Source organism: Sander lucioperca, chromosome 16 (genome assembly GCF_008315115.2).
Source record: "Sander lucioperca isolate FBNREF2018 chromosome 16, SLUC_FBN_1.2, whole genome shotgun sequence".
NCBI lineage: Eukaryota > Metazoa > Chordata > Actinopteri > Perciformes > Percidae > Sander > Sander lucioperca.
The window spans coordinates 10,598,320-10,610,871 of record NC_050188.1 but is presented as its reverse complement, the minus strand read 5'-3'; the positions used below and the strand labels follow the sequence as shown (position 1 = coordinate 10,610,871).

The 12,552-nt window shown below is 39.1% G+C and overlaps 1 protein-coding gene across 1 annotated transcript in view; it reads right to left on the bottom strand.

Annotated features, from left to right (window-relative positions):
• Positions 1 to 12,026, bottom strand: part of col9a2 (procollagen, type IX, alpha 2) — a 148,380-nt gene extending 136,354 nt beyond the window's left edge. Inside the window, exon 1 of the mRNA XM_031323352.2 lies at positions 11,892 to 12,026. Within this exon, the coding sequence (XP_031179212.1) occupies positions 11,892 to 11,945 (54 nt within the window). The 5' untranslated portion in view covers positions 11,946 to 12,026. The remainder of the gene's footprint in view (positions 1 to 11,891) is intronic.
• Between the last annotated feature and the right edge of the window lie 526 nt (positions 12,027 to 12,552).

Below are 12,552 nucleotides of genomic sequence, written 5' to 3'. Positions count from 1 at the left end.
TATCAGAGCTGAAGCGTACTTTTTATGAGCCTGAGTTCACTGCTGAGGAAATACAACATAGTGGAGCAGAGGTTCATTGCTACAGTATATATGGCTGGCAATGTAATATATCATTTATGATTGATAAATGTTGCTGGCATGCTTGCTAAAAAGAGTATTTTTTTGTTTTCTAATATTGTAACTTATGGATTTTTTTTTTTTTATATTTATCAACAAATATTCATTCACAGGACTGGTCTGTTCCATGTCTTGCGAATCAAATGTCTAGTAAACAGAGTTTCACCAAGCACAAAGCCAATTTACATAAACTCAGATGATAGTCCATATTTTTATGCTTCAGGGAGCGAACTTTAACAAATTTGATGATGATGCTACCTGGCAACAACTCGCCAAAGAGAAGCCGGGAGACAACCAAGCCATTTTTTTTGCAATTAAGTGGTTAGTTGGTCTACAGCGTTCATCCACTGTGTCCAGGCAGGACTTGATCATTTTCTGTCAACACACAAACTAATTTACGTGCAGAAAATCACACAGGCAGAAGGTTAGCTGAAATAGGTTTATGTTAACGGAAAAATGTCTACTTTTTCATTAAAAGGTTCAAGGTTCTCTGTTTTGGGGGGCTCAGGCTGCTACTAATAGTTTTCAGTATTGATTATTTTCTAGATTATTATTTTTTGGTCTTGATAGTTTCAGAACATTGTGAAAAATACCCTACATTTCCCAGAGCCCAAGCTGTCGTATTCAGACTGCTTGTTTTGTCCAACCTGTGTTTCAAAACCCACAGTTATAAAAGTTACAAAACAAAATCTAGCTAAAAATCACATTTTAGCAGAGAATCTTTGGCAATTTTGCTTAAAAAAAAATTACATAAATGATTAATCCATTACCAAAATTGCTGCCAAATAATTTTTCTTTTAATCAACTACTTGATTAATGGTTTTAGCTCTAAATTGTAGGTGTATTATCTGGAGAGAAAAGGGATCACAGACAGTAATGAATGCAAAAAAATGTAAGAACGTAATGCATGATGTACACTTGGCTACTTCATTTGGTAAAATTAAACAATCTAATGCCCTGATGGTAACAATTTCCACCACACACAGACACACACGTGCAGGCACACTACTGAGCACTAGGCAGCTGGGTGTATCCTTGGGTTAAGAGGTAGAAACGGAGGAAGACAAACTAAAGGAAGAATACCCCTTGCCACCTTAAGGACAACATTATTAGTCACAGGAAGACTGGGGGAGTCATGCACTGCTGAGTGTTATTTCTCTTCCCCCCTATCAGTGGCCTCATCTCTCTGTATCTCACTTCTACCCTGTCGCGCTCACTTTTCCAGGGGAACTCGTTATCTCCGAGCAGAGAGGTCTTTGGTCTCGCAGAGGCCAAGGAAAGGATCATTGGTTCTAGTTGTGAATGTGTGTGTCTGTGTGTCATATAAGCGCTTGAAAGAGAAGGGTGTGATGCTATAATAAAAGCATTAGTGGACAGGAACGAGTGGAAGGCTAGAATAGGATTAAATACAATGTCAAGAGAGCCAGAGATGGACTGGAGAACTTTATGTGTGGGAACTTTTTTTTTGTTCCAGCGTCTTCCTTACCTCTTCTATATCCTTGCATGCACTCCATGCACTCTTCTTCCCTTTCTTTCATCTTATACTTCTTTCCTTTCTTTTTCTTAAATGCATTCAATTTCTTCCACTTACAAGCTGTCCGTCAATTGATCAAATTCAACTTCTTTTTTCATCCCTTTGCTTCTATTAGTTCTGAATCACAGTAGGCAATGTAAATACATTAAGTGCCAAAGAAAGAACAAATTGGCAGGAGATTATAGTCCCATCAAAATCTTGGCTGCTTTCATTGTTATTGACATGGCAGAGATCCTTGCTGCTATGAGGGCAAACAGTGGAGCTTGTGCATGAATATGCACACACACAAACGCACACACAGTTCTAAGGATGGTGTTGGTTTCAGCAGTGGCTGTCTCCTTGATTCAAACACCACATCCACCTACCAAAAAGGTCTGGTGCTGGCTTCGTTGGGGTCTCTCGACAGCCCCACTATCCCCTTGTGTTGCTATGAAAGTATATCAAAGCTCTGAAGCTCCCTTTGGATCACAGAGAGCCAAGCTGTGTTACAGAGGCAGCTGCGTGTACATATGCATACTGAGACAGTGTGATATAAGTAAATAAACCCAGCAGGCGCACAGACAAAAAATACAAAATTACACATGAAGTACTTACAAGCACGAATACACGCTGCCATCACAGCCAGCCGAATTCACCATGAAATGGAATGGATGGGCTGCTGTTCCACTCATTGGTCTCACAGGGTGTGCATGTAGCTTGTGTGTGTGAATTAATGCGGAGAGTACTTGTGCATTTGCATGGGGGGGGGGGGGGGCAAAGAGGATGTTGTCCTCATTTGGTGGGGATGATACTTTGAATAGGATGTTATTCACCACTGATAGGTAGGATGGACAAAACAATACGGGTGTTGAAATTAATCATTGTATCGCAATGCGGACTGTTAGAATGGCCGCATAGCGGCTGGATAATTACAGCAGGAGACTTGAGGCAGAGATATGGTGCAGATCAACAGGTGTTTATTTCCCCAACAATTAACGCAAACATGGAAGCCATGATCACAACCAACCAACTGAGCACCAGAGGCAGCATGTGGTCCAGACAGCAGCAGCGCTAGATGGAAACTGGCAGCCTTTTATAGCCTGCCACTGACCTTATCTCGACCCTACCATAGTACAAGATAAATCTGAAATGTACTCAATTTAAACAATTATACAAAATACAACAACCACATCAAATACATTTCTACTTCTCTACTGTTATCTCAATTGACTTGCATTATGTTACCTAATACAATCAAACATCGTTAGTTTAGCAAGTACAGTCAATTAAAGTACTCAAACACCCCTTCGCTACATGAAACATGGTATCTCCCGGAATCTTTAAAATGGGGCTCGATACGCTGGGGACTCTTTTCAGTGTTGCCAAGTCCGCTTATTATAAGCGACTTTGGGCTTGTTTTTCTGTAAAGTCGCTTACAAATATTGGTAGTCGCAGGTCGCGTTTTTTTTGGGCTTGTTTCTAAAGTGTAGTTGCTTATTTGGGCTTGTTCCTAGCTCCATAATAAGTTGTCAAGCAGATATTTTCTAAACGTAGGAGTTTGCCTTACCTGTTCCCTCTGTCCCTCCCCTTTCCCCATACTACGGTCGCCGACAGGGGCAGACGCCCTGCAAGTTAAGAAAACACACGCAAATAGACAAAACACAAGCAAATTAAGAAAACAACTTCATTAATTTGACAACATATGTGCAGCATTCAGCAAACGCACTGCAAATACCACAACACAACCAAATACATAAACGCACCGCAAATAAAAAACGATGCAAAAAGAAAAGCACGTAAACCCCGAAACAAGAAGCGATGCAAAAAGAAAAACAACTTCATTAATTTAACAACACATGCGCAGCATTCAGCAAACGCGCTGCAAATACAACAACACAACCAAATACATAAACGCGCTGCAAATACACACAACAAAATACATAAACGCCCTGCAAATACAACAACACAACCAAATACATAAACGCGCTGCAAATACAACAACACAACCAAATACATAAACGCGCTGCAAATAAAAAACGATGCAAAAAGAAAAGCACACAAACCCAGAAAACAAATGCAACAAAAAAAACACAGCATCCAGATTACACAACGGAAGTTCTCCAGACCTCTAGAGGGAGCAGCTAGTGGAACAGCTGGATTTTCGACCGTTATTAACCGATATTAAATTCATATTATTATTATTATTATTATTATTAATAATATTAACATATATTATTAATATACAATCTATGCTCCTATCTCATGCCCTCCCGGTGCCGTCCCCGAGCTTCGGCTTTTCAAAATAAAAGCTCACGTCTGGTCCGCTATGTCTTTGTACTTTGGTGTTTTGGATGTTTGTGAACCAAACAGTATGGCAATCATTCTAATGAATACAATAACTTTTTCAGCAGATGTCTTAGTTACAACACGTTGGAGTTAGCAAAGCAGTTTTGTGTTTATATGTGCGGGCGGGATTTATTCAGTTTGATAAATCCCACGGTAAATTGGCTGGTTTACTAAACAGGGAGGGACTATACATCCTGTCTGTTTTTTGTATTTCAAGAGTAAATTGCTCCACAATATGAATACAGATTGATCACTTATTTTGTTGGTAACCGTTGTTGTATAATCACAATATTACATTTGAGGAGGCCTATACTTCAGTAATTTCAGTCTATGATCTCACAGTTGCACACCGTTCTGATCTCTCTCTCTCTCTCTCTCTCTCTCTCTCTCTCTCTCTCTCTCTCTCTCTCTCTCTCTCTCTCTCTATCTATCTCTCTCTCTCTCTCTCTCTCTCTCTCTCAATAAAAAGGTTGTTTTATATATATATATATATATATATATATATATATATATATATATATATATATATATATATATATATATATATATATATAAAAAAAAGAGACTTATACAGTACAAAGGAAGTTGATCTCCTGTACCCATGTGTTACCAGCTGGGTCTTTAAACTAAATCTGTTAAAGTTAACAGTACATATCAACAACCCAACCACATGATGCCGAATTTATCCCTTTTTTTATTGTTAGCAAAATAAAAAGGGTCATCTGCTGTCACTGTCACACTGTAACTTTTATAATCACAATTAACATAGAACCAACATCTGTTGGTCATTATGGATGTCTCAACATTCTCAGAAAGCAGTGGCATTGGGAGGTTTATCATGCTGATGTTTTTAAGAGAGAAACAGCAATCTGCAACTTAAAAAATTAATGTACGTTTTTATTCATACCTTTGTTCATAATGAAATAATAACTGACGGTTTATCCACTAAATATGCCGACTTAATTCATAGGGTTTACATTTAATTACAAAGTGCAATAAATTGTTATACCTCAAATCATTAGTTCTGTAACATTGACCAGAATGCAAATTAAGTACAAAAGAAACTAATTACATCATTGTATTCAATGTGTATTCATCATTTTATTTCGTTGGAATTTAAAAAGGCCGAAAACAATGGCATACAAAGTTCATGATTAGATCCTACACTGTATCTGATGTTTAATTTAACTAGGAGTTAATTCCTGACCTGACTGGGTCGACCAACAATACAACTCCTGAACTTGAATGGATGCTAGCAGTGAGTTTGATAGTTAACAAGACTAGGTCAAAACCTAGTATATGGCTGGATCGGTATGGTCAATATATGCCTAATTGTGGCGATATTTTACAGGGGTAGTTAGTGGTGGTTTCTATAATGTGAATATGAATATTACACGTTCATCTGTAGTAGTGCTGAATGATAAATTGTATTGTCATTGTCATCACGATATGAACATGCACAATGAACACATTGCAAAAGACAGCCTGAAACACAATAAATAAGGAAAATCATTTTATTAAGGGTTGTGTACTGACAGCCGGCATTAAACGGGCCTCGATGAAATATTAAAACCTGCCAATCCACTATATTTATTTACTACATTTAGTTTGTGATAGTTTTTTTCTAAATGGCTTAGGCCTACTTGTTTCACACATTCATTTGTGTCTGAAGAGAGACTGACCGAGAGGAGTAGGCAGCGCGAGCAAGCCCATGCATTAAAACGGTTAAAATGGGTGGCAGTAACAACAACAACAACATCCACCATGTATTAAGGAAGTTAATTAGCTGATTGATTGGCGATGGCAGAGGTAAAAGCCTGTGTCGTGCCAATACAGTTTGAAAGGGCAATGGCCAATGAGAAAACACCAACACTTGCATCATCACACTGACTCATTCCGACCAATGGTGAAACTTCACTCAGTGACAGAGGGACAGGGTTTTGAGGTTGTAGGGCTGGTCCTACGATCCAGCCAAAAAAAAAAAAAAGACAGTTGACTTTACTATAAAAGACGCTCATCTTTCTGTTTGCCTTTCTCTTTGATGCAGAAGCATTTGTGGATGTGGTCGCGACTGGCTGTATGGTGTGTACGAGTGTGTCTGCTGATAGCATGAAATATTGATCGGAAAAGTCCCACACCATGGCATCAGGGGAGTGTCCAGCAATGCAGCCCAGACCGGCAGACGGGCTTTCAGAGTGAAAAACACTGTGCATATCACATTCGCATCCCCGTCTCATTTAGATGGTCCTCAAGGCCCCATCAGCACTGCTTTTTATCTCTCTCTTATCACACCAGACTGGCCTCAGACTCATTTGTGATAGGGACACCACATTCACTCTTATTCGCTTACTCTACTCTTTTGTCTACGTAGTCTTTGTCTGCTGGGAAAAGCTGCACATCTGCAGCTGTTTTATACTTCAAAACTGCAGATGGGCATTGGGTGATAGAAGTATGCCTATTCTGCTACATACAGGATGAAGCTTAAACATTTTGAAGTCCAAATTATTCAAAATATGTCCCTACTGTTAGTCCATTAACCTGAATTCCATTGATCATTCCTTTTTTGTTGTCGGAAAGTACTTGAAAGACTCATTAGTAACAAGGCTGTTTCCTGCGGACAAGCCTCAAAGTCAAACCTGCTCGTGAGAGCTTGCTTTTATGACTTTTTATTTTAAACCCTAAATTACTTATAGGAATAACTCACAGTCTTGTTTATTTTTACTTATTATTCTTAGTGTTGTGTGAACTTCTATTGAAGCACCTGACTGTTCTGTGTTAGTAAAACAAAAAGTAGCGCTGGAATGTATAATGCTGTCAGAAGCAATGGTGAAGAGACTTATGTTTGATTAAATGTGACACTGCAGACTGTGTCTCTCAATTTGTAAAGCTTCAGCCTCTCTCTCAACTATGCTGCATCTTTTCCCCACTACTCCAAACTCTAACTTTTGACTAGATTGTCTTGACTGTCTGTCTAATAGAGCAGCAATCAGTCTGCAGAGAATCTGGGACACTGAAACATGAATATAAAAAGGGATAATCCACCACCACTCATTTTCCTCTCTAAAATGTTTTAGATAAAACAGGCAATACATGTTGTCATTCATATGGCTACAGCTCCATAGCTCAATGACTCGTAATCCTCTTTCGCTCAAGAAAGGCTTTTTAAAACATACCATCTTAAATACACTTGAATTATTTGAGCATAAAAGTGGGGACAAGAGAGCACACAGAGCCTGTAAAAGCCTTGCAACCATACACTCGCTCTATTCGCCTCCTATACTTTGAAGGGCTGGCCAACAAATAGTATATATCTGAATATATATTTGAACTGTAAAAAAAAAAAAAGACATTTGGAAATGAAAATTCATATTTGATTGTGAAAAATAAAAGAAGCAGCAAGACTGCGGCTGTCTACCTCACACATTCTCGCCTGGGCCGCGGCTCCCTAAACATTCAGCTAGTACAAAGTCTGTAATGTCCTATTAAGCCCAGCGTGTTGATGAAGTTTCTATCATACGGCTGGCACAAAACCTGAAAAAAAACAAAAACATCCAAGGGTGAAAAAGAAGGGTGAATTACACAAAGACGTCAACAAAAATGTCTAACTGGAGAGACGACGAGATTCAGGAACTTGTGTCGGTAAGGGCCAATGTCGAAATCGTCAGTCAAATTCAAGGAATGGCAAACGACTCGTCTTCGTCACACGGTGTAATCCGCGTCATGTCCTGCCTGTTGTCGCTCTCTCTCTCAGACAGAGAGGTCTACGGTTTTTAAATGAAGTTTCATGGTTTATTGTATTAGTTTATTTTGTAATGTGTAGGTATGTAGATCTTTTAAAATACATGCTTAATTAAATATACCTATACAAGAAGTTATGTCGCCCATCGTATTGGTTTGCCCTATTGTGGACATAATGGGCAAATATAGATATTTAAATATATTCAAACCTATGTGTTATTTAAAAGGAATATTCGAATGTCATTTTTGGTCAGTTTTGACAGCCCTAGTACTTTGACAGACTTCAAAAGCAGAGAAAGTGCCCATCTGCCTGGGTGTAACACTGGCTTCTAGCCTTGTGATCCCCGCAGAGAGATAACCAGGCGTAGCTCTAAACACCCCCAGACAGACCCTTATCCCTCTGGCTTAATGTCCTTGCAGCTGAGGGTAATGCAGAGAGATGGATGGCCCCGACCTATCCCTCCACGCCGGGGTCCCTGGCTGTGAGATTGCATGCCTGATACTATCCTCCATCTCTCCGTCTGTGACAACCAAACTCCAATATCCCCCCCTCCCCTCCTCCCACCAAACCTCCCAGATCGATGCGGCTCACTGATGTGCCGTCCGTCAAATCCATGGGCTAAGCAATACCCCACCTACCCATAAGAAGTGATGGGTGCGAGACAGTGCATGAAATGGAGGTAACACACACACACACACACACACACACACACACACACACTATATATATATGTGTGCTCACCAGCTCCTGAAACGGCTCACTCAATCTGGTGCCAAACGATGAGCATTTTTTCTGGCTGTTGTGCCATCTTTCTCCCCAGCTCTCCTTCCCTCGCTCTTGCTCTACTCACATCCTTGACATGTCATGATCAAATGGGTGCTTTTAGAGTTCAGCAGTTGACCTGGACTCCAGGAGGCCGCCATTCCATCACATCCCCCTTCTTCCAACTTGCATTCCTTTATCACTTCATCCATCCTATCACCCCTCCATCACCTTACATCCTTTTCTCCATCAACAAATCCTACCATTCCTCTTCCACTCGGGACAGATAGTTTCCGTATCATTCACCCTTATGTGAACAACCCCTCCTCCCCAACTCATCCCCCACTGTGCTCTGCAAGGTATGGTAACTGACTGGCTGAGATGGTAATGGTGAAGTGGAAGTGTGGCCACAAGCATGAAATGAAAACATAGGCAATCCACAAAAAATAAATCTATCTTGAACAGATGTCAAGAGGAAGATGAGCACCTTGATTTCACCACATAATCCTCGATTGTTCCACTTCCCCAGATAGCATTATAAGATACTGTATTTCAATAGCTGGCAGACAAATGTGCATTAACATTCCAGAGACAAAGAGCAATGAGACACAAAACATGGGCATTATTCATTCTCTTACATTCTCAAGGTGCACTGTGTAGTGGTTGATATGATCAAAACGTATTCTTTACATACTCTGTGTGACTTCCAAATATAGACATAAGATTGATAACTTCATACACACCCACATTCTAATAAAGTATTTAAAAAAGAATACACACAGTATTCCAAATAAGATCATATGCTAATAGCCTACACACATGAATACATACAACCAAGCCTTAATAACTTTTTCATCTGCTTGCTTATGTCCTCAGACCTCCGTGTCACTTTACAAAAGCCACGACTGAAAGCTAATTGTGGTTAAAATTCACTCCTCCCCTGAATACAAATGCATGCCAATACTGATGGAAGTGTATGAATGCAAGAACCGCAAAGGCTCCCTTTTGTTCTTCACATCATCCTTAACAGTCAAAATGAAGCACAACAAAAATATGATAATTTAACACATTAACCCGGACTTTTACCTCAAAGTTTGTTTGCAGGGGACAAAAACTAATAAATGGCATCTGTATTTACTGCTGGGTACATTTATAATGAACAGAAATTTACGAGCCATTATGAGATCCTGCAATTAACGATATGATACACATGCAGGAGGCCTCGTTTAAAGCCAGCTCTGCATATGGCAGAGAAAACAAGCTGTGAATACGGGCTTCGAGTCGACTGTGGGTGGCCAAAGGTATATAGTAAGGGAACTTGTGCAGCGGCGTAAATGCAGGGCCCTGCGTGAGCAATAAAAGAGATATTTACTGTAAATCTTCAGCAGCTAGGGGAGCTATAAACATCAAAAACACAATCAGCTGCTGCTTTAGTGCTGCCTACACATCTGTTCTCCTGGGGAGAAAGAGAGAGTGAAGAAAGAGAGAAGGGAGAGGGAGGAAGGCCAATCTATGGTTTTGGCTGCATTGTAGACAGACTGTAGAGTGTCAACAGTGAGTGGCTGAATGATTGTATGATTTCACCAACGGTAGGATTGATTGATTTCTTTTATTTTGAACATGTAAATAAAATAAAACATCAGAAAAAAATAGTAATAAAAAAACGGTTCAAAAATAAAACTCCATAATTTCCAGTACTTAAAGACCTCTATTTCCACATGCAAAAAGGAGTAGGAAGAAGTAAAACTTATGTACGCCTACCCCTTTATACCCTTTCTATCCTATTACATGAGTTAGCTACAAAATAATAAGTCTACAGAGATAATAAATCTGTAATCAATGAAAATATATATATTCAGAAGTTCTATTCACATTCATATATTTACCCATACACAACAATAATTATACACATACCACAAATTGTTCAATATAAGCCCAGGTTATTAATTGCACTGTGTTTCTCTGTACCTCTGGAATATAATTTCTTTGAACATCTTTTTGAATTGGAATATGTTTAGACATTGCTTTAATTCATTCAGTTTAATATATATATTTAATATATATTTAGGATGCTGAATATTGAAGTTAAGGTTCAGTTGAACTGAAGGCAAACCCTAACAAATGACCTTATAATGTAATTCATCAGAATCACATTTTCTTCAGTTTTTTTATATTGCTCTCTGGCGTTGTCTTCTCAAATAGTGTTGCCTGTACTGTGATTAGGGCTAATGATGGACTGGGACATAAACGCACAAGTTTGACCCAGAGTAGCCCAATACACACAACACACAAGGTTGTCATAAGGAAGAATATGTGTTTAAATGTAAGCTTAACAAAGGTAGTTGTACAAAAATATGTTATACGTAACAATAGAGGCCGTGACCCGGCCCTGGATAAGTGGATACAAATGGAATATAGGAAGAACAATAATGAGTGTATGGCTATATTTGCAAATTAAATCTAATGAAGGGCTAAAGGAAATGTCAGTAGAATTACAAGTTGTATTTTTCAAAGCACAAATAAGTAGTGGCGTGGCATGGGAAAAAAAAGTGAGTTAGCTATGTTAAACAAGCCCTCTAAAAAAGGTGCATGTTCCATTGCTGGTATTGCTCTACAAGCAAAGTTAACTTTAGACATTATATTTATGTTCAGACATTTATTATATGCATGTTCAGATCAGGGTTGCAAATTAGCACCAAGCCGGTGAAAAACAATGGTAATCTATTGAGTGGCTGGGGGATTTGGAATGTGAACAAAAAAGGTCATTTTTAACGCTGGTTCAGATTACAATTAAACGGATACATGACTCACACAGGTCTCTTATGCATCTTCCTAACACAAGTTTATGCATTAAGCTAATATCAAGTAAGTATAACACTTGCTACAGTCACATCAAAGCATTGCAATGCATGTATCAAATACTGCAGCCTACATGATTGACTGAAAAATCCCTCCTATTAATGGGATACTGGAATAGCACATACAGTATTTCTCATCAAGTTACTTATCAAAGCTCATTAGGTAGTAAGTGCAATTGAAAACCAAATAATAAAAAATGCATGAATTCACTTCAACAAAAACACTCCAAACTCCAACAAGCAACTTTCAGACCTCTGCACACTCCCAGGCTACAACAATCACAATGCACACAAGGTTGCTCGAGAACTAATGTAAAATTCAAAATTAGTTTGCAGCTCTCCAGGCCCTGAGTGCATCTTTACAGCACGCAAAAACTAATTTGAGAAGCCTTAACACAAACAGCAATATGTTCACACAAAGTACATTACTCAAGCAATATAACTACTTTAACAACAGCACAGTCTGTCTGTCTGTATGCACAGCCACGGCGGGCCGTGACAGGAGGAAAGTCACAGAGCAAGCACGAAAGAGGGCCGAGGTGTTTGCCTCACTTACTAGTATTTGAAGACCGTCGTCCTTCATGGTGGCAAAATGTTCAATAACAGTCATATCATTTTCTTCTGAAATTGAGGTCTTCCACCACACCAGAACTGCATATTTTGGATAGGTGTCCAATTATTTTGTTATCCTCTTCATCCTCTTTTCTTACCCAAGCAAAGGTCCATTTCCGGTAAACGTTATCTAGGCTTTCTAACCGATTCCACGATTAATGCATTTAATTGAATTAATGCATGGCAGCTAACGTTAGCAATAATACAACTAGCTAACTCTCCCGAACATTTCATTTGAGTGACTTTGCTAGTCTATTCCTATAGGCTACAGTTTTACTGGTCTACGGTGTGCGAGTGGGGTGACTTTCATTTACATATGACAAGTCTATTTTTAGTCTCAGATGCCTGAAATGACGTTAATTGAGGAATGGCAACCTCACCTGGCTTAAAAAAAAATCACCTGTCTTCACTACACAAGTGAGGTGTTTCCTCAGGCGGGGCATTACCATATTTCACCACACAATCTGACTGGGGCGCTGTTTCACCAGTTAAAAACAAAAAAAGGTGTGATAAATAGTTTTGCCAACACCACTAGTAAAAGGGGTTTAGTCTATTTATGTTAATGACAATTGCTTACAAAATTGGGGGAGTTTATTTTGATTATT